Genomic DNA, 27,145 nt, shown 5'->3' with positions numbered 1-27,145 from the left:
TGCTAACTCCTGTCCCAATATCCTTTTTCCCCTTTGGCTTAGGCTTTCCCCACCTGCTGCAACCATGCCTGGTGACCTGTAAGTCAGCCTGTGCTCAAAGAATCCAAAGTCCTGGCTTTTACTCCAGCCTTTCAGCCATAAGTTAAACTGTTGTTTTTTCCTATTTATCCTTTCATCCTGCCCTGTGACTAGTGGGATAGAGGAGAACACAACCTGTGCTCCTGATCCCTTGACTAGTTGTCCCAGAATTCTGAAATCCTTTCTCATTGCCTTGAGGCTTCTAGTATTTACCTCATCATGGCCCACCTGAAATATCAGAAGTGGGTAGTAGTCCGAGGGCTGAACCAGGGTGTGAGTTTTATTTAGTACGTCCCTAGTCCTGGCCCCAGTGAGGCAGGTGACTTCCCTATGGGACGGGTCCGGCCTACAGATTGGGCCCTCTGTACCATACAAAAGGGAGTCACCGATTACAATGACCCTTCTTTTTTTCTTAGTCGTTGAGGTCCTGAGACACGGGGCTGGGTGACTCATCCAGGGAGCCTCACTGGGGAGTTCATCGTCTCCAGTATCATCTGCCTTATCCCCAAAATCCAGATCACTGAACAAGTGTATCTGGGAGCATGGGGGAGGCTGTCGAGGGTTCCGCTTCCCACTCTGACCCTTGGTTTTTCTGATGTTTCTAGCCAAGACGTTCCATCCTCCTCTCCAGCAGCCAGTTCCTCTTCCAAGATTCCGTATCGGTTCTGGAGGGGTAGCTGGGGAGGTGGGAGGGGCAGGGAGGAGATTTGCCTGCTTCGCCTAGCAGGGACTTTTTTCCATCCCCCCTCCTCTCCGAGGTCCCCTTCTACTGCTGGGTGAGAAGTTGGGGGATGGTCCTCTGTTGTATGTGGGGCCCCAACATGTTCCCTTACTCTCAGGGAGTGGGCCCACCAGTCTATCTCCTTCTCGCACTCCCTGATAGTCCTCAACCTTTCCACTTCCTCCTTCAGCTCAACCATCAGGCTGAGGAGATCATTCACCTGTTCGCATCTCACACAGGTGTTGTCGCCACTACCCTCCATGGCAAGGGCCAGGACCTGACACTCCCTGCAGCCAGAGGCCTGGACACCCACGTGTTTACGCGGGACCTCTGTCTGAGTGCCCATGGCTTTCTTAACAATGGCCTTCGACCTAGTTCTGACCATAGCTTGTTGTCTGTTAGCAAGAGACAGCGGGAGGCTCAGTGCCAGTCGTGTAACTACTGAAAGAAACTGAACTTACCTTGTACAAAGGAAGAGGTTCGGGACGCTGTTGTACAAGTCACAGCCACGTGAGGCACTGACCAAGACAGGCCCCCGAGCACTGCTTGTGGCTCAGTGGGCCGAGGCCTCCCCGGGGCTCCTTATCAGGTGTGACGGGCCGCGGGAGGTGTTGGCGCCGCACAGGCCCCTCAGCAGCCCACCCCCCGCCTGTCAGCCTCCACCACGAGGAGAAGGCTTTGCCCTGCGTCCAAAAAGCCCCCAAAAGAGCTTTTCGTCGGCCTTTCCAGCTACAGATCCCTCACCCAGCGCAGTCTTACCTGCCCTGGAGCCGGTCTCTGCCGCTATGACCTACCTAGCTCTTCCATAGAATCTTAAATAAAATAAAGCTTGATATACAATTCTCCTTCAAAAACTCATTTTGGTAAGATCCCCTCCACCACACACACACACTTCCAAAGCAATAAATTGACTTCCTAAGATGATCATGTCTTCCATATTTCCACTAAGAAGTAAACCAAAAAGTACAGAATGTATGCCAATTTCAGGGGCATACACTTATACTCATACCTTCAGAATCTGATCTCCTTCCTGCAGTCCCTCCTGATCAGCTGAGGTGCCTTCTTGAATTCCAGCAATAAATATCCCTACATCATTTCCACCAGCCAGTCGTAGACCCACGTTGTCCCCCTTCTTGAATCTCACCATTTTTGTATTAGGACTACAAGATTTCCAGGCAGAAAAGGAAGTAAGGCCAGAGGTTAGGCATATGGTAAAAACAGGTTGTCAAGAGAAAAAAATTGCAACCCTTTTAACAAAATCATATTAATAATATTCTTAGACCTTTTCTTTCGAAATATAGGCTATATTTATCCAGGTAACTCTTCAGTGAGGAAGGAAGTAGAGAATTTACGTTTTTCAGAGCGGCAACTGAAATAGGAAGAGTGACTGAGCGGCATACACAGACTTGACAGACGAGGAAAACAACTCCCTATGTTTTTAAAGTCCTAAAATAGTTGCCTACTATAGGATCTTCACTCAGATGAGCAGCTAGGTTTTTTTGTGAAAACAGCCTGAGTTATAAGTAATCATACCCATTTTTTTTTCCTCTGTACGCTTGAGAACTGTGATACACATTGAATTTATACCTGTTTTCTCTGCAGTTTAACATGTTTGTTAGACAGAAATCTCCAAGTTTTTTTGTAAGGAGAAATACTGGTATGTTAACAATCAGTCCTTTCATACTGCAGCGGGAGAGGCCACTGGACTAGGCTCAGCTTTTTTGCTGTCAGAAAAGCTGTATGCTTGAGTGACCTTCCAAAACAGAGGACAGTACTTATCTGTCAGCCTTTCTCAGTAATACCCTAAGCCTGTATTATAAATTCCCCTTCACCAAAACAATCAGTTGATTAATTTGCACATCAATGTCAACATATGCAGGGTCCAACCCAGAAAAGAACTGAGAATCCATTTGAAAAAACATTCCAAGCTACAGAGTATCTTCAAAACCTTATCTTTAGGCTTCTCCTTACAATCTCATTGCTCCTCTCTGTTCAGTTTTTGTATTTGGAAACTCTCAAAAGAAAACATGTCAGTTGATTTCTTATTAATACAGTTTGCAACTTGCAGTATCTTAATTGTTAAAGAATCAAGAATACAAGGTTCCATTTCACCATTAAAAAAAAATCATCAAAAACTCCCCCCAAATAAATTTTGGAAGCAGTATTTTGTTCATTTCCAAGCAGACACTGCAATATGGACTGCGGAGGCTTGGATTTGAAAAAAAGACACGAATTTCTGTACAGAAGTTTCCAGCTTGTACAGAGCCACAAGTATGTTTGGCCTTGTCTTGCAACTAGCTTGTTTACAAATGGAATAGAGGACACTCTCTTTGCATCTTAATATTGCAGGGAAGAGGAGGGTTGTCTTTTGTGTGCATACAAAATGACAGAAGAGATGTAAAATACATTTCCATAGAATTGCACAGGTCAGAACAGCACTCTGCTCAAAGGCGCCTTGACCAGTTATGTTTTTGACTGTCTCTAGTGGTGGAGGCACCGCAATCTACAAATGAAAGCTGTTACAGTGGTTAACCGTCTTCATAATAAAATGTTTCCTTCTTTATATCAAGTCAGAATTTCCTGTGTTCCAGCTTGCTCTTTGTCCTACTACTCTATCCCTCTGAAAGGAGCATGGCTCTGTTTTCACTGTGTCCACTACCCATCAGGTTGTTGCAGAGAGCAATAAAATGTCCTTTCAGTCCTCTCTTCTCCAGTCTTAACAAACTAAATCTTCTCGGTCTTTTCTTATGTGTCATATGCTGTAGCCGCCAATTCCCTAGACTTGCTCCAGTGTTACTGCCTTTCTTGTCCTGGGGAACCCCAAAATGGGCATAGTACTCCAAATACTATATCAAAGTGCCGCACAGAGCAGAATAAAAATATAAAAACATACCATTGTGTACATTAGCATGTAAGCCCAGAAGCACAGGGTATTCTATACCTTCCAGGTAGAGGGCAAGTCTATACCTTCCAGGCACATACTTCTAAAACTAAGTTTAACTCAAATATGACTAGTTGGAAGCCATGTCATCTCTTCTTGGCACTAAACTATCAAGGAAGTAACACTCCAAATGGACAAAAAACCCAAAACCCATGCAACCAAAAACCAGGTGCAGGTCACTGGAAGAACACCGAGTGCAAAAGAACATGGCAACTGCTGCCTTACCCATATATTGCTTCATCTTCCGGACTGGGTTTAAGGATCGTTCTTGGAACTGCTTTTGGTTGAGACACTGTATGTAAAAAAGCCAATAAAAGTTACTGAGCTATTAAAAAAAAGTTATAAATGGCAGCAATTTCTAGCTATCAGATAGCAATCAAACCCCTCCATGCCAAAGATAGTACAGCTTTAAATGTCAAGCATCTTTGACTAGAATTGGTTTACTTCCTTTTTTTTTTTTTTTACTTCTTGAAAAAGAACAAAAAAAAAAAATCGAGGGAGGGATATGCAACTCTTTCAGGCAAGTAAGATCAGACTCCAGGAATAGCTTCATTTGGCTGTTTAAGGCAACAGGCTACAGCAGATGCTCTAGGAGGTAATTACCTAGGTGGTAATTTTAATAAGAAACTGCCTTAAAATAATCTCAGGTTTTTTTCTCTCTGCACCACAAAGACAAGACAAACCTCTTCTCTGTGTGTCAGGATGGGGTTGACATGAAGAATATACTAGATATGTCAACATTACTGAGGGAGTGGACATTCTGAGGCCAGGGAAAAAAAAGCAACCAAAAACTTCAAAGTCTGACCTGCTGGGTCATCTTGATACTTCAGTTCTTTGTTTGTGTCTACAACTGTAACAGCAGGAGTAGCAATGTCACCAGTCGATTTGAATGGCGTAGGCATTGCTCCCATCCTGGACATCCTACTGGATGGATCATCTTTTGTGCTACAAGAGAGGGAAAAAGTATAGTGAAATCAGATAAGAATGCCATGGATTTTAAGAATGTCTTTGACAAGCATTAGAAAAAAAGACTAGAAAAGACCATTTCTTACTTTGGTTTTTCTTTCAGCTTTTCATTGGATGAATGTGAATCCAGGTCAGAATGATGTAATCTGTCATCTTGAGGGGACAGTGATCTGTTTGACTCTATTTCAGAAATGTCTGTGAAGAGAGCAGCAAATCAAGAAATGCAGGATTTTTAAAAATTATCTGCACGCCTGATCACCATGTTTACAAAGCTCTGACATATAAGATATACTGAGCCTTTAAGACTACTCCCAAGTTGGCTTTTACTAGGGTTCAAAAAGTGCTGTATGCCTTTCAGGACTTTCATCACCCTATTCCTCCAAAAGTATTTCAGAAAGGTTTCACGCAACCATTAGGAAACACACATCACACAACTACTTTGAGCATACTACTGACTTATTTGAGGTCTCATGGAGGTTACCAAACAAGACCACCTTCACATTAAAACTCCTCACATGGTTGCTTTTCAGTGACAACAGAAACAGAGTAGCCCTCAGACTTAAACCGTATTTCAGTCTCCACAGTAAAACCTACACAAAGTTGCACCCAGTATTCTGACTGCAGAGAAGGAAATACCTGGCACTAAATAAGGTACGTCTTACTTCCTTAAATACACTGAGTCCTTCCCAAAGCAAAATCGTGTTAAAAACACAGTTTATACACTGTAAGGGATCATTTGTATGGAATAGGCAGTGGAAATAGAAACCAGTTGTCCAGAGGGACTTAATTTCCTCGTCTTGACATTTTTTCCCTCCAGTTGAGTGCTGTCATGAATGTTAATGCCCTCAGAAGGAGAGACCAATTCACTTGTTTTTAAAACTGAAGTCTTTCATTAAAGCAACTGACTTGTTTGTTCTGAGAAGTAAGGTTGATTTTGCCAGACCAACATTGCTTTTTTGTCTGTTCCTGGACAAAATATATACAATTACTCCAAAATTATTCTTTCACCTAAAGTAAGTGCACTTGTTGCTTAATTGGCTATTACTTTGGTTTGTTGGGTTTTTTTTGGTTTTGTTTGGTTGGGTTTTTTTGTTTGTTTTCGTTGTTGTTGTTTGTTGTTGTTTGTTTTTTTTTTTAAAGAACCTAGTACCACACTACCAAAGCAAAACACTACAAGCTCCATTCTGTCCCTGCACAGGGACCAGAACATTTTATCCACATGAAGCCTCACCATCGATTTCTGAGTCACTATCGTTCAACGAAGGAATGTTGAGCAGTGTCTGTTTTCTGTCCCTGAGGACAACCAGCTGGAGCTTCCCCCGTGACTTCTCGATCAATTTTCGGGCATCAGCTAAAGACATGTTCTCTGTCACTGTTCCATTGATCTGGACATAAAAAGGCAACAATAATACTGTAAGTAAACAAGTTTAAGTGCTCAAGTTTAATAGTGAACTTGACTATAACGTGACTTACTCCAGAGTAACCACTATAACAAATGCATGCTAAACTGCTAGCAGTATAACCAGAACAGACCTTGAGAATGATATCCCCTTCATGTAGGTTGCCATCTTTGGTTGCTAGGCCAGTACGTGTCATTTCTTTTATGAAGATCTGACTTCCAAGCCGAAGACCATATTCTGGAATCAGGGAAATAATCCACTGTATCTTAGAAGATGAGCAAGGATGCATTTTTTTTGAACTACACAGTGTACATGCAGCACACTCCATTACAACATGAGAGCAAAAAAAAAAAGCATACCTAGTGAACCTACTTAACCCTAGGCTAACTCTCCTATTTCTGTGCTGTCAGAAAGAGTAAGAACAAACAGCAGCCCAAAACCAATCAAAGATGGATGATTAATCTGCCCCTTCAACAGTAAAACAATGCCTTCATTCTGGAGGTGCTTATTAACATGCTGGACTAGATTCTCTCTCTATTATATTTTGCATGGCATAGAAAGGGAAGAAAAAGTGTCAAAAAGTGGTAATAGAAGAGCTGGGTTTTTTCAGTAGTTCCTACATGCTAACTCTGTCCTATGTGTACCCCACTAAGGTTGTTTCATGCCAAGGATTTTTTTTTCCTTCCTCCCACTGCCTTTTTCCCTTTGATCCAAGTTACTTGGATCAGTATATTTGCTACATAAAGGCAAGGCTCTTAAAACATGCACATCCTAGAACAGAAAAGGAAAGAGTTACCTGCTTTTAAAAATCCCCACATTGAAGTTACTACAAAATTACTAGCTACATATAAACTTAACAAAGACACCTTAAGTTTCCTCTTATGTTTATGTTATTTGTATACCTATCTGCATTATCTTGACAAGTGGAAACATTATACGCAGGGGAAGAAGGAGAAGGAGGGAAAAGGATCCTTACCAAAGTCAAGGAAAGAAGAGGTTAGCTCCTGCCTACAAAGCTCACACGAGCAGAAAATTCTTACAAAATCACAACAGGGCAGATTAGAAAAAAAACACCCCCCACAAAACCCCCACAAGCCAACCACCACACTCCCCAACAAAAACCCAAACAGAAAATAATGTACAACTAATCTCGGATGTGCTTTATAACATAAGAGTCTTCACAGCACATGAAAGATCAAGCTTCTGGGTTTCATTTACACACTCCAATACTTAGCAAAGGAAGGTAGTTTCAGTTGTTGCTATTTCAGTATTCTTTAACTAAGTATTCAGAACTAAACAATCCTTGCAACTAATTTAATTATACTGAAGGGAAGAAGTAAGTGCACTATAAAAGGCAGAGTCTACTCTTCACCTTTTGTAGCTGACCCTTTTATAGATGTGCCAACTGTAATCTGAATCATGATCAGATCCACATTTCCCACCAGAACCAGAAGAATAGTGCAGAGAAAATGGAAAACCAAAAGGACGCAGCAGCTTGAAAACACTGAAACAATGCAAGTTAACAGTTGTGGTTCAAAGGTAAAGTTCAGAATGCTGGGGGAAAAAGCACCCTAAACTAGCCAGGAAGAATGAAAGAACAATTTAAGCAATCAGTTAGAAAACTCAACATCTAACCTATAAAAGCAGATAATAGTCAGCTCCTCTCACTCCCCCACTAAAATAACACGCTGTATTAAAAGTCAGTTCTTCTCCTAGTATACCTACCTTCGTTACGTCTGCCTTTTGTTAAGAGAACACTGATTGGTCCATTCTGATCCTGCGGTCCCAGGTACTCATGTTGATGGTGCATTTCAGGCGAAGGACTTCGGGAACGAAGCCTGTCCCGACTTCGACTCCTCACTTCCCTCCCATATCTAGGATCAGCTTGAGATCCATGACTGTAACTGGGTGGGCTGTAGTCTCCTCTGTAGTCCCGCTCATAGCCACCATCCCTGTCAATGCTCCTTCCCCTGCTCCCATCTCTTCGGTAGTCTCGATCCAAGCTCCTGTCAACGCTCCTACCACGACTTCGATCACGGTTGTAGCTGCATTCCCCACCACGGTCTCTGCTTCGGTTACGCCCTCTGTCTTGTTCATCTCTATAGCTCTGGTCCAGGCTGTTTCCCCAGCTTTGGCTACGACCTCCATTACCACTATGCCAGCTTCTCTCGCTATAGCCACTTCGAGCACTTTTGCCATCAAATTCTGCGTGGTCATCCATTACATCTAAAGCTCTGTCCTCATAGTCAAGGGAGGGGCTTCTCCTCAGTGCAGCAGCCTGCACTTTCCTTGGTCTTTTCACCACCTGTTCAGTGCAATATGAAACAAACAAACAAAAAACCCACCAATGGTCAAAATGTGAAATTCAAAAAATTAAATAGTCTTCGCACTTCAAATAGAGGTTGGGGGGAGGGGGGGAAGGAAAACAATGTTCTATTTATAGAACAAGCAGTTAATTAGATTATTTAGATGTGCAAAAGAAATATTTACTAATTAGGAGGATAAAGAAGAGTAAGAGAAATAAAAAAAAAAACCAGATCAGAAACCACATTCTTTTATCTCTGCAACAGTGTGAGTAATTAATATTACTTTTTCTAGATGACTTCTAAAAAAATGTGATAAGCCCCCACAAGAGAGTTCTAGAGGCCTCTCTCAACTAACAAAAGGCGATCTGGACTGCAAATTCTCGGGCAAGGTCTGTATAAGCACGGCATTATTTTCCTTGCATAACTTTTGCTTTTTCCAACTACCACTCATTATTCAGTAAAATCAAAGAAAAAGGACATGCATTTTATTCCTAGACTTTCAACAGGATAACTTTGTGACACTGTTGTTTAATATCCATTTGTTTCACCTGTAGAAATTACGTTTTTGCTGCATTTACTTTATACATTCTATTGGGCAAAGGCTTGCTTTACTTCAAATATTTATAGTACACTTCAGAGAAGAAAAAAATCGTGACTGGTTACACAAGTACATACCCCTGTAGGGTGAATACATTTGTAATGTACTTACAATGGTGGCCACTTTTCCACTTTTCCTAAGCTGTTGGACCGCAAAAGAATGTGGAACATTTTCCATTGGGGTCCCATTAACGATGACCACCCGGTCATTTTCTCTGGAAGAGAGCAGAGGGAAAAAAACAGGAAAAAAAAAAAAAAGGATTGAAGAGGAGTCTTCATGAAAACACTGAAACAAAATTTCCTTCTTTTTTTTTTCAGGGGGCATCTATACATTTCATCGACTTTAACAGGGAGTTTTGCTTAAAAGCTGCATTTGTTACACAAACACTACAGTATCTGAATATTGGAAGAAGCTTTCAGTACGTTTAAAAATTAGACTTTGGGTAGCAGTGCTTATCTTTGTGCATGTATTGCGTCCAGCTTAAGACCGTACCATAATGTCAAAGAAGACTTTGTTTTTTAAGGAATATTTGTGATGACCATTAAAACTTTTTTTTTTTAGTTCTTTCAGAACTTGTAGTCTTTCACATCTAGTGCTAGATTGTTTTTCCCACCTAGTGCTAGGTTTTTTTTCCCACCAACATAAGAATTTCAAGACAGCTTCAAGTTGCTGCCACCATAGCAGTATTCAGACAAATCTCAACAAGTAAGACTCTAGTATACTTTTCTGAAAGACTAGTATTACGGTCCCATCTACTCTGAAGAAAGGTGATTGGGTGGAAAAAAAACCCAACCAAGCTATAATACACAAGAAGTCTCCTCCCTGCCCTAAAACACGGTTCAAGAGAAATTACTAAGTTGTCTATTCAGACCTCCCGCGTGTTGAATAGATAATTATGACTTAACAGTCTACCTCACGAGACAGCACCAAAACACATAATTAACTAAACACATAACTTCCAGAAAGGCATTTCAGCACAGAAAGTGCAGGAGACAGAAAAAAAAAAAATCTACCACCCCTCACATTAGTTTATTCTGTTGACTACTCAGTTACTAACCTTACAGTCAGAGCATTAGCTCGACCAATTACTGGATACTGTGTTGGTTTTGGCTAGATAAAAGAAACCTTTAGTAACCATTATTTTCTCTTCACTGTAATCAAGTCACATCACAATCTTCTTTTTAAATAAGAAGATTACATACTTTAAGCCTCTCTTTGTAAGGCACTTTCTCTAACTGCTGAATGATATTTCTGTCTCTTTTCATACCCTTCCAATTCCTTTTCCTGAACAAGTATGCTAGAACAGTATGCTATATTCCAGTATCAGGTTCATCCGGGCATTATGTGAGAGTTAAAATAGCTCTCTTCACAGTCCATACATCCAAAGTCGGTATCAAACTTAAGGCTGTAACACTACATCAACAGCTCCCATCTATTTATGCTAACTCTACCCTAAAAAGGTCTGCAGGAATGTGATTCCCCCACACTCTGAAGGTTAGGCCTATTTCCCTTGCTTTATTGGAGGAATGGCTTTGCATTCAGTTTTCTTCAGAACTTTTTTTGTCTGAATGTGCCCAAATTGCTTTGTATTGCCTTGTCATCATGAATTTACTAGAATCTTGGTCCTAAAATCATGGACAGGATTTTATTCCCAAATCATAGGTGATTATGGAACAGGATGGATGATAGTGGTGTTGTCCAGAGATCACTGCTATAAAATGAAGTTTTTGCATGCTTATGTTGAGAACGCTTTGTTATGTGCTTCACAATAATACTTTTATCCAGTCCTTCAATGGCTACTCCCATACCACCCTTTTCATTACCTCACCAAAAATTAGTGTTTGGCAAAATGGCCAGAATCTACTCTTTGGAACTACTATTACTGCAAAACTTTGGCACTCTTCCAAATTGCCTACTCCTCATCAGGTATTCCAGCTCAAAGGATGAAACACTCACCAGCAGTGGGCCAGAAACTGTTTATCTCAGCCTTCAGATTTAAAATTACTTGTCTGTGATAGATGTTGCCTCACCAAGGATGATGTTACTAGGAGGACTAGAGAAACATTTTATTTCTGTATTTTTTTCTTTCAAATATAAAATACATACTGGCAAACACTTCTGTTTCTCTTCCTTCCCCCATTATTGCTCCCGACGCTTCAGGAGCAAAAACCCTTCTTTGGGCTGACTTAAGCCAATCTCTTCAAAACTAATGATTGATCACTAAAATTGTTTCCTGAAGGAAGAACAGGGAGAATGATTTAAGATGCTATGTATTTCTACTGTTTCTTTAAAAGGAATGCAATCTTAAGAGAAACATACTTAACTATAAAAACTTTAAACACCACTGAAGTTTAATTTCTGACAAAACAGCAAAGAAAAACAGCTCCAGGTGGAGTTTGTTTTGTTGATTGTTTCTTTTTAAAATTTAAAACAGACATCTGAGTTTTCAAGAGGGCATCAAATCTCAAGTGGATTAAATTACCAGGATTTCAACCAAGCCTTTCTGAAGGTTTCACGCATTCTACAGCCATGCTCCCCAAAATATGCCAGACAGAAAAATAAGAAATTGCTTACTGAAGTAATCCATCTGCGGGACCACCAGGGAGAACATCTGAAATGACTATTGATGTTTCACCGTTTTCGAAATGAGGGTTATCTCTGCCGCCAGAAACTGCAATCCCAAATCCTCGTTTGGAATCCTTTACAACAAAACCAAATACAAAAAAATTCAGTTCCATCCATAGGAATTTTGACAGGGAGAAAGAATAATAATGTGAATGTTCCTGTGATGGCACTCTACCTAGATATTATTTAAAAAGGAATGGGTTTACAAATCCACGTAACAAGATTACACGTTACCATGTTCCAAAACATCAGTCTACAGCCTTGTGATGGTTAGTAAATCAAGCAAAGGACTCACTAACTCAGCCTGCATTTTGCTGTGTCATCCCAGTGGTTACTCGTACCAAATTTATTGTCAGATAAATCTATTTTGTTAGTTATGCTTGGGACCATCTTTCCCAGGATCTTATCTTTATTATGACTGCTATCTAGTTTAAAATAGCCTTGACCAGACTAAACAAGATCATGGCCAATTACAAAAAGCAAGCAGTGAACTTATTCTCTCTCAGAATCAACTATTTTAAATGTGCAATATATGTCAAACGTGTTGTCACAGAAATATAAGATCCATAAAAGCCCTAGGATGGCATTCATAAAATCACAGAAATACTTAATAGGGTGTGAAGGAAGCATGTCTAGACCAGAGAACTGTTAGTGTAACTAAACTGCAGACAAGAATGTGCGCACAAGCGTTTTGTTAAACACACAGGTTTAATTTTATCAGCTGTTTAACATAAACCTATTACTATAAAATACAAATTATGCCACATTTAATACATTGGCAAAGTAATATACCAAATGAAAGTGGTGTGTTTCCCTGAACTCACACTCAGCATATATAGTTCATCACATGCCAGCTTGTGTTCCACTAACATTAAGTGGTTATTTCTTTGAAGAAGAAAAAGGCAACTTGTGTCTTCAGTAGTACAAGCCTGTGTCTCTGAGGTGAAGAAGTAATGCTCATTTACAAGACATTCAAGACCTGAAAAGTTGGAAACTACAGGAACTAAGATCTGCTTCTGCTATGTTTCTCCTGTCTACCTGTGTTACCTGAAAAACAATCCTTTCTCAAGAATTCCACACATAAAACATGCTCTGTAGGAAAAAACACTAATTTACCTCGGTTCATCAAGTTGACTTCATTGAAGAACATGGGAAAAAATGTAAGCAGCACAATACAGGGTGCTCACTGAACCCAGATCATCCCAACAACTGGGAACACCACCACCACCCCCACCAAATTGCACATTCTGTACCATGATGTGGCAGCCTAGTCATGACAGAGCTCAGAAGGAAGCAGTCTACTTTAACTCAAAAGGACTCTATATAATGAGATACTTCCTCTTTTCTTAGAAGAATTGTTAAAAAGTGACATCTATAGCCCATGTATTTTAGAAATTTTGATGTCAGTAATTTTCCACTAGATTCCACTAGATTAAAGTATTAAAAAAAATAAAATCAGTAGAGTCAGGTTCAGTGCTTATTGTAAAGCTTGGACATTAACCACAACAACTTGATAGAACCATCTGCTTTGTTTTTAAGGTTATTCAATGATGAATTTAGCTATGTGCTGGCACATGGTATATCATACTGTCATTACAAAGACCAAACAGTAGCAAATGCAGCACTTAAATTGTTAATTTAATTTACTTTTATCATTAAAGAGTCATGTTATTGTATAAGTAGCTAGCAATTAAGTTAGAAATGAAAAACATCGGATTTGGACAACGAATTAATCCTATTCTAGACTCAGATGTGCTAATAACGTCTATCATAAAACATATTTAGGCTAAACCAGTGCTTGAATATTTGAAAACTAAAAATATAACAGGCACTCACTCACCTTTTGTAAGGTCACAGTGTACTGTTCCCATATCAGCTCTTCCATGCCTGGGGCCTGTTGCACACAGAAACCAATTAGTTGCATGCTTTGTGTTTTACTATCTAAATTAAAACGGGAAATACCCCATTAAAACACAGGTATAAAAACTATGCATATTCCAATAATGTGGCAAGTCTAAGAATATGAAATGTATGTATTTCAATTAATAATGATTTTTCTTTAAAAAGGCAAAAAATATCAATAGGTCCGGGGTGGTAGAATCCCTTCATATTTCACTGATTTAACAGCTCATTCTGATTTTCTGGATAAGTCTCATTCAGCAAAAGCATTTAATTCAGATCACATAAGCATTATAAAGCCCCAATTCAAATAACACAAATACTTAAGGAAGACCTCTCCATGCCAGTATGCAATAAGATTAGCAGTTGAAAGTGAGGTTTTCAAAATGAACTAGCCTTCAATCTTTCACTTCTTGCTCATGTGGATTTAACAAAACATTTCATCCACTATGAATTATGTAACTGAGTATTTAGTTCCCCTCAAGAAATTAATTTTTACAGAAAAACACAGCGTATCACTACATACCACTAGTATACTCATTTCAATGGCATTTCTCAGAAACATTTTTTTTCCACATTTCCAGTTAAAACTAATCCTGATCAGTTTCTCTTACATGATATAACCTCATATCTTTCCAACTTCACAGCTTAAAATACAATACAGAATAATCACCCAACTGTGATGCAACATATAGTACACAGCCAGCCCCTTTAGTGCCTGACCTTGTAAAATGAGGAGAAAAATGAGTCACAGTATTTGATGTACTGAAAATATTTCAAAAGGCAAAGCATCCATCGCAGAAGAAAAATCCATGCATTGCATGAGTACATGAATGCACATACTCAAGCCTGAGGTCTATTTGTTTTTACTGCTAAAACTGGTTGTCTTTCTTGGGAAGCTAAAAGTTTGCTTGGAAAACTGAAGTTCAGATAGAAGCTCAGTTTTGACTTAATGGTCTTTTTAAAGGCATTAAAAGGATTATTGACAACTAAACTTCAAAACAATAAACAGAGAAGTGACACAAGAAGGCTATGCCTGTACTTTAAAGTATCCCACGTATTTCCAGAGTAAAAGTCTTCTGGCAGTACACAACTGTTTAGCAAACTATGGATGCTGTTTCTCAAATGCAAAGAACCCCATGACATTTTCTTCTAGTGGATTCTAAGCACTCCAAAGAGGTGTTAGCTTTACATTTTCCATTGCACAGTCAGTGTAGCGAAAAAAAAAGTTTTAAGTCCTGCTCAGAGTTCCTCAGGCAACATGCAAAATATTCAGAGTTTCAGATACTAGGAATTTTACAACACTGAACAGTGTTAAATTTCCACTGTTCTCCCAGGAAACGAACAACGCTTCCCAGTTCCCGGGACCTTCTGGGTCTAATTTAAAAATCCATTTAAAATAGTTGGAGGAGCGGATGGCTTATATTAAAAATAATACAAGTAAGCATTTCTAAATTTCTAATTGTCTAGATCAGACAAGAACTATTGACATTTTTAACAGAATTAAAACATACATGTCTCGGGACAATGAAGTACTCTGCTGAAGCAGATGGTGAAATTATCTGCTATTTCCATGTAACCAGCTGACAGGTCTAACTCTTCAACTAGCTGACACTGAACCTTCTCACTACATATATTCCCTTACACAGAAAACCTTCCATAAGTAAAAAATTTCTCCTTAGCTAAGCACTTTTCTGAGCTGCTGTGATGCTGTTGTAAATGGAAGTGACTAGGCTTGCTTGTCTGGCATGTATGAAAATGTATAAACAGTTTACCTACTACTGACCCTTGGCTACATCATGACTGCCCTGCTTTTCCAGATGATATTTTTAAGCTCTGCAGAAAACCAGTCTGTGCTAAAGAAGGGCCTCAGTGTCGTTTAAATTACAGCTGATTTCATTGAAGAAAGTTTTAGAAATTAAAGACAGTATCAAATGACTGGTAAAAATTGGAGGACAAGCAGGTGGGTACACATTTTGTAGAAGCAGGGGACATGGAAAATCTTGCCCATCCTTCTCGCTGTATTAAAGCCTCAACAACTTAGATGTGTAAGCAGAGCATCACCTAAATTCAATTAGCACTCCACGCAGTTCTTACCAAGGCTACCTCCCAGCCCAGGCAAAACAGCAAGGCAGGCAGGATGCAATCAACAAGAGTTTACTATCCATGGAGACAGAGCAGCACAGTCGCCTTACTCTTCCAGAAACTCTAACATCATGTCTTTCAATACACTACTAAAGGAAGGCCTGAGAAATGCCTGCTTATTCAGCACAACACTGCAGAAAGAGGATGAGGAAAGCATAGTGAAGACACTGAATTTATGGGCATGAAACAGGTAAGCTTACAGAAATTTCCTTCCAGAAAATTAACCCTCCCATGAGCAGTGGCACAAGTAAAACCTTGTGCACAATTGGTGAGACACATTGTGTAGTAAATCAAAGCATCGTAAACAGGTTCAAATTTATTTTGCTCTGACAAGTAAGCGTCATTTTATCTGGTGACAAAAAAAAAAAAGTGGCAAGAATGGAAGAGAAACTACTGCCTACAGACACTACAACTAAGGTCTTGCAAGATTTTCAGTGTATAGTATCATCTCTTAACTAGAAAAAGTTCCTCATAGCATCAGTGACTGTCTTGCGTACTTTCTGTGTAAATTTTGGGGGTTTATTTTTAGCTTGAAACTGCTACTGAACATTCAACAAAAGCTAATTAAATAATTCACTTTTAAATTCATAAGTATTTGTTGAAGTAATACATTTTTAGAAACCGCTTCTTGGGAAATTGTCTCCCATTTGCTGTATGATATTTCAGCGAAGGAAAATATACTATGTACTTGCAAAGCTGACTTTGTGTAACCTAATTACCAAGACAACAGGACTAGTTCTGCCATACTGATAAAGCTGTGCAGGCTCTGTAATACAGTTCAGAGAACTGAATGGTCACCTTGGAAGCCCATAAGGCACAAAACACATCTGTAGTCCCTCAAATCTCTAAGCAATAATCTCTTTATCATTATAAAACGTACTGCTGCTTGCCATCCCCACGATGATAGCCCATACTGACAGATTACTGGAGAAGAGAAGATTGAGAGGGAGGAAGAGACTACAAATGTTATAAATCATCAGTGGATGACTTGATGAAAACTAAGACTGAAGTCTCCGCCACATTCACACAAAATTCCTGCATTCCACACCTAATAATATGAGTCCCCTCTGAACATATCAAGTGATGGATTACAAAAAGCCTCCATCACCTTGCCAATTACTTCATACTTCATCTGTAAGGAAACACAAAGGGATCCTGAGCAGCCTGTGCATCCTTTGTAGGATCGCAGTTTCACTGCAAGATCACAGGCTAGAACGCTGGGGAAAGGTAGGCAAAATGGTTAAGAACCCCACCTCCAGTTACTAATAGTAACTGTTTTGCAAGTCTACCCGCGTTTCACACAGCAGGCTACCTGCTGCAGCAAATGCAAATTACTGTAATTAGCTAGTCTGAATTCATTACTGACTAGAGTCAGTCCATTTCTAATTAGAAAACCGTAGTCAGGATTTGCTTAAATCTGCCTAATGCTCATATACCAAAATGACAGGTGCTTTCTACATACCCAAAATAGACTGCTTAACAGAATCTTTGGCAGGAAACTAGTCAAAGTGCTAAAATCGTCTGCGTGCTACGAACAGGCAGCTGTTGCAACTCTCACTGACAGTCATCAGAGATTTATGCAATTACTTGCTCCTGAGAGATCACTGAAGACAACTTCACTCACACCGAAAGAACAAAACCAGAAGACCTGCCACAACAGTTACCTGGCTGTAAAAGTGAGTTGGAGAAGGGAGGGATACACGAGGGGAGGGGGGAGAGAGGGGGGGGAAGAAGAGACTCAGAGCAAGATGCAACAAAAAGCAACTCACGTGCCCTTTCAAAATCCCCAACTTTTTGACTGCATGTGACCACATTCTCTGCAGAGCTTGAGCTGTCTTCATTGTTGCAGGATATAATCTGTGAGGGGACGCCGTACATCCCCGTCTTTTCATCTGTTTCCACCACTCAACAGGGTTATGTAATTCTAATACAATAGTGGCCTACATACTCACACAAATCCTGCCGCCAGTTTCACACAGAAATACATCAAAACCACAGCAGGGAAATCTACCAGGAGTTCAACAAACTCTCACTTTAAGAGACCCCAGGAAAAAAGCAGTACTGTCATCTTGGTTGTTTTTTTTTTTTTTACAAAAATTTAAGTGTCAGAAACAGATCAACATGTAGCAAGTTATTCTTCTTCCAAACACATATGGGTTCACCCCACCAAGAACCTACTTGAAACTTTAAAGAAAAATTGCTTAAGAAGCACAGTGCAGATTATTTGAAAATTCATACTCTGGCTGTAATATTTTACAGTAAAAATTACTTGATCCATTACCTTGAGTAACGGCTGTGGTTTAGCAGCCTCTATCGAGTCTTAACAATGTAATTGCTGAGACCAGGAAGTACTTATGCAGAAATAACTGTATACATGCGAGTAATCCCTTCAAGTGCACATACAACATTAAACACTTGGCAGCAACATGGACTTGGCTCCAACAAGCAAAAAGGGAAAGAGAAACGAATTTTTAATAGCCACAAATAACAGACACTCCCTCTGTCCTCCAACACTTAGTAAGATATTTGTTGAGAATGATAAGCTAATCATGCAGCCAAACAGATGACTATTGGAAAATAGGTCAAGCTATCAGTTCCATCTATGCCGCATGAATGCTGTGAAATTTAAGCCTTAAGCGAACTTTCCCCCTAGACTTTATGTAAGTTTCACAGGCAGTGAAGAGACAGGAACACATGTCAAGTTCAGAACACAATGCTAACCAAAACCTCCATCCACAGATTGCATTTTTCATTAGCTTTAGTGGAACAATTTTAACTGCTGAAAGAATTCAGACAACAGTGGAAAATGTGGAGGCTTCTTTTTGTTTGTTTTGAGAGGTGTTTTTTTTCTTTTTTTTTTAGGTTTTTCCATTTAAAAATAAAGACTGAATTAAACGTCCTGTGTGTCAATGGTGACCCCATCCCTGAACCAGCCAGCAGACCCAGGATGAAGACAGGCTGGCACCACCAGGGCTGAGCTGCTGAGGGTGAACACCGCTCGGCCTGCGCCCAGCGGGGCTGGGAGAGGCACGCTGGCACCAGCTGCTGACCAGGGCTTCCCACTTCCACAGCACACGGAGGGGTGCAAGTAGTTTAAGACCATTGTTAAAAGTTTCGCCAAAAGAGTCTAGACTCTCCGTCAACATTTCTGAAGACTAAAAATGCACTCCTCTGAAGAGACTCCCATTCTCAGCTTCCAAACCTGTGTTTTAAATTTATTTATTTTTACAAAAAAAAAGAGCCAGGAAGCAGAAACAAATGTAAGAATGTATGTGAGACCACTCTAGCCTTGTCTTAGCTCTCCTGCTCTCCTCCTTCTTGCCTTGACAAAGCTTCAATAGCACTCCAAATAGAGAAATGTCAGCAAAAACAGACTGTGAGGACATGAAGAACAAAAATGGCAAAACATTGTTCATGAGCTGTAGTGGTTATAACAGCAAAGACTCTTCTTCCTTGGTTTTGGACTGTCTTTAAGGAAAAACGAGAGACAGGTGGATTGACTCCACCAAATTTTAAAAGGAACCTGAAAAGAAATTTAAAAAAATAATCAGGAAGTCTGGGACCATTACTGCAAGGTTTCTTGAATAGAAGCTGTGATGAGACTGATAACAGAAAGATGAAGGCTTTTGCATTTTGATATTTCATTTCGGAGGAAAAACATTTCTCCAGGACAGGAATTCCTCTATTCAATTGTTTAAATGAGACAGAAAGAAAAAAAAAATATTTTTTTTTAAACTAAGAAAGAACCACTGTCCCAGATACTGTCTTTTGACCTTACCTGCATGCTTCTTCACAAAGACTAAAGGATACTAAGGCCTAGCTGCCCCCAGGCACAAGAGCAAAGATGCAATTAAAAGTCTTTCACATTTCACAACTATTTGACATCTATTATCCACAGACATGTAAAACTGAAACTCTTTTTGAAAGCAAGCTCAACTCCAGTGACAGACACACACTTTGGTTCTTTGAGGGAGTCTATCCAGAAAATAAAATGTTTGTGAATCATGCAGGGAAAAATAAATTGAAAACTAAGTTTTCAGAATGCCACAACAAAGCCTTACAGCAGAAGGCAGCATCTCTCCGCTCACCCAGGCGAAGAGCGAGCTTCCTTACGTCAACATGATCTGCCCAACAGAAAAGCTGTCTGTTTTGATCTCTTCCTCTCTAGCCCGTGATGAAAAAGGGTGTTTCCTCATAATTAATGTAGACAAGGCTGTGTAAATAAGCAGAAGGTAAACCCAAAATGATCTTGTTGGCTCTGTTATGGAAGGGATAAACGCACACACAAAAAAGAGGTTCTTTCCCACCACCGCCCCCTTCACCTGCTACCATGGACTTCAGGGAAAACCTGGGCTCACCTTCCAGGGTTTTTATCCTTAAGACAGACTTCTATACTGAAGATGATGAAAAACTTCTCAAGTTTAACAGAAAGTCACCCACCTGTAAAGGATGGGGACAGAGGCTACTCTAGGCACCGATATAAACAGCCAAGTGCAGGGGCTCCAGAGCTGCATCAAGATGTCAGCAGCATACCTGCTCTCAGAGATGGGATATATTATCAAAAGATTCAGAAACTGCCCTCATGTGTCACCTGCCTGCATAAAGGCAATTACGACAGACCAAACTGGATGGCCCTGGATTCACAGGCATTCAAAGATGCCGATCTACTTCAGTTTCTGGAGAATCTCCAAGAGTTCCCCTGAATAGGAAGTGGAGGCTGAGTGAAATGCGAAGCAATCTGTAAATCAGCATGTGGTGTGAAGGTCCACACCTCTTCTTCAGCTGTAGGCTGTAGTCTAGTAGGCTATTATACATGACTATTAAAAGACGATCACATAAAACAAGCTGCATATCCAGAGCCTGTCAAATATTCCTAATTAATGTAGTGAAAAATGAAGAGGAACAGGACCTTTACCAAGCTTTTCCTCTGCAGTAAGTAAGGACGCTCAAGCCACTTTGAAGATGGCTTTAACTAAAGTGTTTTCATGAAGTATCTGCAAATGGCAAGGCAAATATTTTATTAGGATCTACAAAGACAAGAAAAACTACTTATCCATGGATCTTCTACAATACAGCCAACATCTCACAAAAAAGGAGAGCAAGAAAGATAGAATATTTATTCTATCAATAAATGCTCTAATTCAGTAGACTCCTGCACAAATCCAGAAACCCCCCAACAGATCATCCCAAAGAAAAACCGTTCCCAGAATGACGAATGGCTCAGATTAAGGTAGAGAAGTGATACAAGATGGTTTGTAAAAGATATCCACTAGGAGTAACGTACAATTGCTCTTCACCAAGACAGAAATTAATATTTTTTTCCCTGCCAGGGGTCATGAAGTCAAAACACACATAAGGGACAGCATGTTAAGAGATTATCAACTTTACTTTCACATTTGAGAAAATCAGGATCATTGTTAACATCAAGATGGTCATATTATTAGGATGCAGGAAGTTTGCCAAAAAAAAAAAAGTCACAAATTGTACATGTAAGCCTACCTCTGCACTGGAATGACAAGTTTTGAAGGAGAAAAAAAACATTCATGTAGAAACAAGCTGTGCAGACAATCCTTTCTTCCCCTTCCCTCCAGTGGAGAATTACCAGTCACATACAGCCTTTGCTTCCTCCCAGATTACTTGCAAGAACAAATACCTTGCTAACAGAGAAAAGGTTTTAGTTGTGGGTTGGTTTTTTTTTTTTTTTTTTATAACAAGCACATTCATTAAGTTTTATCAGACTTTGTATGAAAAATAAAACATTTTTTTCCAAAATGCATTTAGAAGAAGTAATCGCAAGACAAGGGTTGTGTAAAAAGACTTTGTTAAAAGAAAACAAACTGAGCATAACGTTTCTAATTATTCGTTCTTCACAGATTTGACAAATTGAATGTTGTGACACAGTAGCACAAACAGAACTGGTTTTAATGCCAATGAAGTGAAGATGTAAAGAACTTTTCTTAATCATATTTCACTTAAAAGTTACACTATTCACTTGCTATAATGTGTAAATTCTATCTACAACAGAATTAGCAAATGCTACAGAAGTACAATATACCTATTCCAGGCATTCAAAGACGAAGTTTGACTCCTTAATTGCACAAAAACTTTTTAAACCACTAAATGAGAACTGTTTACTAGACAATAATCTATGGGCTTTTTTGTTTTAGTTCTCTCAGGAACAGTTTGAATCCAGCATGACAACAATGCCCACAGTCATTAGTTGACATTGTGCTCAGCACTATTTCACTACGAATTTTGCTTCGAGTTAGCAAAACTACACCTTCTTAAAAAATATGCAGTGCCAAAGCTGTCAGCAGCAGAGCCAGAAGCATACTTCAAGTCAAGTAGCCTCTCCACAGAAATGTGTTGTGCAAGGAAGCGAACACACAGCTTTCCTCCACTTCTTTCAAACAGAAATCTCATCCCAGACCAGCTTCTGTAATAGTAAAAAAGGAGTCAACCGTCTCCCATTGTGGGAGTTTTAGCCAGCTAGCAAATGACGAAAAATTCCAGGGTGGCAGAACTTGCATTCATTCCTACCTCTCTTTGCACTACGACACTTCAAAGGCATTCTGGGCTGCAAACTGAACTAGCATCCAGTCCTGTGCAGAACTGAGGAGAAGAAGGACAACACTACTTTTCACCAGACTACTGAGAATATTAGTCGACAAACATATCTAGGTCTCATTTGCATTGTAGCCCTGATACTAACATTCACAGCATAACGCCCCAGATTTTCTACTACACAAAAAATGTTTAAAAAATAAACTGAAGGAGATTGTAAAGAAGTTGCATACACACAGAAGACCTCCTCTGATCTGGAGCTTTGAGAAAGTGTATGCTTTTTAATTCAAAATATATCATTTAATCCAGCTCACATCATGTCAATGACAAATGGTGCTTAAAGGTAATGAAGGATATCATACAATCTGCCCATAACAGCAGTTCCTACACTAGCATCCTTCAACTGGTTCATAGCAATGAAATAGCACCCCCAGCTGAAAGAACTTTTGCAGAAACTGGCACAAGCACAGCGGAAAAAATACATTAAAATAGAGGCACAGGATTTGATTTTTTCAAATATTTAATTATCCTGAAATATCAAAAAAATAAAGGGAATAAAAAGTAACCTGGACACTGAAAAGAAGCCAGTAAAGCATGTGGCATTAGGCATCCTTTTGCTGGATTACTGGGTAAAGCGCATAATCTCTGAATAGTTTTATTTGTTTCAACTCTGTATTAGAGAAACACTTAAGTAAAACTGGGGAGGCTGCATGTATAAATATCTGAGTAATGCATAAATAGTCTCTTGGGGGGTGGGTATTGGAATCAACTGCTTTTCTGGGAGTTTTTTATCTGTCCATACCAGTAAGGTACTACCTAGGAAAACTGTTTCCTATGTATTTAAAGCCAAATATTTACCAATTATATGAAGACTTTCAGAAAGCAGAACAAGCACTTTGAAAGGAAGAAGAAGGAGCATCAGAATTTTATTATAAACACTTTGAGTTTGTCACAATTCACCTGAGAAATAGCTAATAAAAATCCAAGGTGGTTTTTCTTTGTGTGTGTGTCTGTTTGCTTGCTTTCTAGATGCTTTCTTCTTCTCAGGCTCATTAAGGTTTCCTTGTCTCTACAAACAAGCACCTTTGGAAAGTTCACAGAAGACCAACACCCCTTTTCATATTTGGCAATGGACACATCTCTTCCCAAACACACATCTACCTCATAGGCTGGGTATGGTTTCATAAGACACAAACTAAACAACAACTTTCTTTTGACCATAGCAATTTCCAGCCTCCTCCTGCACATTTACATGCAGGCCCCTTGACTCATTCTGTGAATTCTGCTGTTTGGCTCTTCAAAGTAAGCAAAGCCAGCTTCCTAAAGCATCTAAAAGCTGCTCATCGTTTCCCAGTGGATTACTCTATTACCATTTCTGTAAGCTGAACTGGCTTTCCAAAGAACAGCTGAGATGAAGCAGAAGCAGTATTAGAACTCAGCGTCTAAGATCAACTCAGCCATAAGATAAAAATTCACCTTCAAGGATGCACCAAGGGTAGGAAAGCTAGAGTTTATTAAAGGAACGGATTAAATATATAATAATAGAGTCATTTAGGTTGGAAAAGACCCCTAATATCATTGAGTCCAACTGTATAAACCCAACACTACCAAGTATACCACTAAATCATGTCCCTCAGCACCCCATCTACGGGCCTTTTAAACACCTCCAGGGATGGTTGCTCAGCCACTTCCCTGGGCAGCCTGTTCCAATGCTTGACAACACTTTTGGTGAATAAAGTTTTCCTGCTGTCCAATGTAAACCTTTCCTGGTGCAGCTTGAGGCAGTTTCCTCTCATCCGATCACTTGTTACTTGGGAAAAGAGACAGACACCCACCTGCCTACAAGCTCCTTTCAGAGAATGGCAAGATCTTCCCTCAACCTCATTTTCTCCAGGCCAAACAATGCCAGTTCCCTCAGCTGCTACTCACAGGACTTGTTCTCTAGACCCTTCACCAGCTTCGTTGCTCTGGACACGCTCCAGCACCTCAATGTCTTTCTTGGAGGCGGGGACCCAAAATTGAACACAACGCCCAGAACAGGGGGATGATCACTTCCGTAGTCCTGCTGGCCACACTGTTCCTCACTTGGGCCAGGATGCTGTTGGCCTTCTTGGCCACCTGAGCACACCACTGGCTCATATTCAGCTGACAGTTGATCAACACCCCCAGGTCTTCTTCCGCTAGGCAGCTCTCCAACCATTCTTCCCCAAGCCTGTAGCACTGCCTGGGGTTGTTGTGACCCAAGTGCAGGACCTGGCACTTAGTCTTGTTGAACCTCATACCACTGGCTTTGGCCCATTCATCCAGTCTCTTCAGAAGATCCAGATCCCTCTCTAGATCCTTTCTACTCTCAAGCAGATCAACACTCCCCCCCAACTTGGTACCCTCTGCAAACTTAATGAGGGTGCACTTGATCCCCTCATCCAGATCATTGATAACAATATTAAATAGAACTATACCAAATATGAGCACTGGGGAACATCACCTTTCTCCAATCACCAACCGGATTTAACAATTCAATGCAACTGTTTGGGCCCTGTCATCTAGCCAGGAGCAATGAAATAAAAGTAACACAGAAAAAAACCCCCAAACCTTTTAATGGAAAAGCCAGGAAAAAAGTTCCTGAGTGCCTTTAAGGCTCCTTAGGATTATGAGAAAAATATATTATCTTCTGTTTTCTAATCCATCTTTGATAATACAACAGATTACTACCCTCTTGCATATACTTTACCCTAGCATATCCTGATAGCCACTAAAGGTTGTGTATCTTGTCTGTTTGCCCATATTCTAGAAGAAACATTTATGAAGGCTTTGCAGGTATTGATGTAATAGGATATAATCTGATATATATAGAGAGATATATTAATAAAAATATATTTCTAGATACATAAACACACTAAGTATATCTGCCCCTGTAGTACAGATTAATAGAAAGAAAGCCTGCTTCTTTTTCTCCTCGTGCTGCATACTAAAAAGGCATACAAGCACCAGGAGCTGTCTTTCCATCTCCTGGGTGAACGTGCAGGGCGCTTAATCTGGAGTCTAGACCAGCAAAAGAAACAACCTCATATTTCAGAAGAAACACAGCATATTTTTGCCAAATTATTTTTGCACAATGCAAGCCAGCAAAACGCAGAGCCAACATTCAGGGTGTACAACTCACAACTAACCCAGACAGACACTAGATGGTGCAATGATGCTGCAACTGACACACACACCGCTTCCCAGCCCCATAAAAAAGGTATTAAATACAGCATTTCTTTCGAGTTTTAGAAATACAACTTCAGGCTATTGCTTTGGCACACAGCATGGTATTCTTGCTCTGAAGAACTAGACTCAGTATTACACAATAACTTCACTTATTTATTTCTTAAACAGGTTGGCATTTAAGTGATTTTCATAAATATAATGTGTAAATTAAAAAAATAAATAATCTGAAACAGGCTTGACGTCTTTTTAGGCCAAAAGCCTATTTCAAAGCTTTCTTTGCAGACTAAAAATGACAGGAAATGTGATATTAAAACAAGGTGTTAAGTGTTTTCTGTTCTGTTTCTTTTAATCTCAAGTACATATCCTACCATCATTCAAACAGCCTGCTTTTAAGAAAAAAAATAATCCAGCTTTATTAAGTTTAAGTGCCTTTCCACCACAATTATTTCAAAAATTAATTGCACTGTTTATACAAAGGAAATAAATATGTTTTCCAAGCTGTTTTATGTTCTGAAAAAAGAGAAACATCCGGTACTGCAAAGATAAACCATGAAAACTACTCATCAATCCCATCAAGCCACCATGGAAATGGACAGCTGAAAAATTCTAAATGACATTTTGAACCAATACTACATGATAGTTGTACCTAAAGCTCGAAATGCTACATTTTAGCATTAACAATAAGAAGAATTATAGTTACATTTTTGGAGTGGAACTTTTTCTTTCAGGCTACTTTTAACCTGAACCTAAGTTTACACTTGCAAGAAGGTCCTGATTCTGCTGACATGAAGGCATAATTTCCCATTACACCAGAAAAGTCAAGCAACACACACACACTGGAATTTTCTGACACTCATTCACTTGTATTTCACAGTACTTGTGACCTCTGCCAGTAAGAAAAACAGTTAATAATTTCAATTCAGTACCCAGAATTTAGGATTGTGTGATGCCTTTATCAAACTATGATGCTTACTGAACAACTGTCTTTTTAACAACTGCCTGTTTCCTCTTTACTATTGGGAGAGGGTAAATGCAAAAATCAGCCACTTGAACTACTCTGATGGTATGCTACAAGAAGCAGGTCCTCATTTACCATTATCAGGGTGGGAGGAGAATGGTGAGAAGGGCAAAGCAGCAGTATTTTACTGAGCAGAGTGTAACAATTCAGAATATGAAACTGAACATCAATTTAAAACCTTCACATGCAACACAAATTAAAATATACGTGCAAAGTTCCTAAACTTTTCTGGAGATGGGATGGAAGACACGGGAAGAGTCACTTTACGCTTTTTTACAGATGTATTCTACTGAGCTTAGATGCACACATATGCATCATCAAAAACCAGTACAATAACCCTTTACAAACTAAACAAAAGCCTATTCAAGATGGGGAGGGAAAAAAAAAAAAAGAAACTGATTGTATCCAAAACACAGCTGCAAGATACACAAGTCTTACCTACTGAAAACCTAGAACTTATAAAAATATAGATTAATCTATTTCAGGAGCAAGTTCCCTCCACTATATTTTGCTCAACCACAGTTCCCTGTCATTACCCTGGTGAAATTACACTGCGATTGTTTCAGTGCTTCCCCCAACAGGAAGCAACCAATTGTTCAAAATTTGTGAGGGAACAGCTTCAACTGAAAGACAAAATTGCCATTTTGGAGAAGCAAACGGGTCCCATTTCCCTC

General features: G+C 39.7%; 1 protein-coding gene across 4 annotated transcripts in view; it reads right to left on the bottom strand.

Moving 5' to 3' along the window:
* Positions 1-27,145, bottom strand: part of TJP2 (tight junction protein 2) — a 74,331-nt gene that overhangs the window by 16,861 nt on the left and 30,325 nt on the right. For 3 of the 4 annotated variants that reach the window (XM_014951648.1, XM_014951647.1, XM_014951649.1), the window contains 10 exons: positions 13,476-13,529; positions 11,585-11,709; positions 9,122-9,224; positions 7,832-8,411; positions 6,240-6,343; positions 5,938-6,091; positions 4,793-4,901; positions 4,546-4,685; positions 3,966-4,032; positions 1,809-1,959 (listed from right to left, as the gene is read on the bottom strand). In XM_014951648.1, coding sequence (XP_014807134.1) covers positions 1,809-1,959; positions 3,966-4,032; positions 4,546-4,685; positions 4,793-4,901; positions 5,938-6,091; positions 6,240-6,343; positions 7,832-8,411; positions 9,122-9,224; positions 11,585-11,709; positions 13,476-13,520 — 1,578 coding nt within the window. In that variant the 5' untranslated portion in view covers positions 13,521-13,529. Of the gene's footprint in view, positions 1-1,808; positions 1,960-3,965; positions 4,033-4,545; positions 4,686-4,792; positions 4,902-5,937; positions 6,092-6,239; positions 6,344-7,831; positions 8,412-9,121; positions 9,225-11,584; positions 11,710-13,475; positions 13,530-17,448; positions 17,541-27,145 lie in introns of those variants that run through there. The other variant, XM_014951646.1, reaches the window with a different exon arrangement.

Source organism: Calidris pugnax, unplaced genomic scaffold (assembly GCF_001431845.1).
Source record: "Calidris pugnax isolate Ruff unplaced genomic scaffold, ASM143184v1 scaffold207, whole genome shotgun sequence".
Classification (NCBI taxonomy): Eukaryota; Metazoa; Chordata; class Aves; order Charadriiformes; family Scolopacidae; genus Calidris; species Calidris pugnax.
Note: the sequence above shows the minus strand (reverse complement) of the source record. Positions and strands in the feature narration are given on the sequence as shown.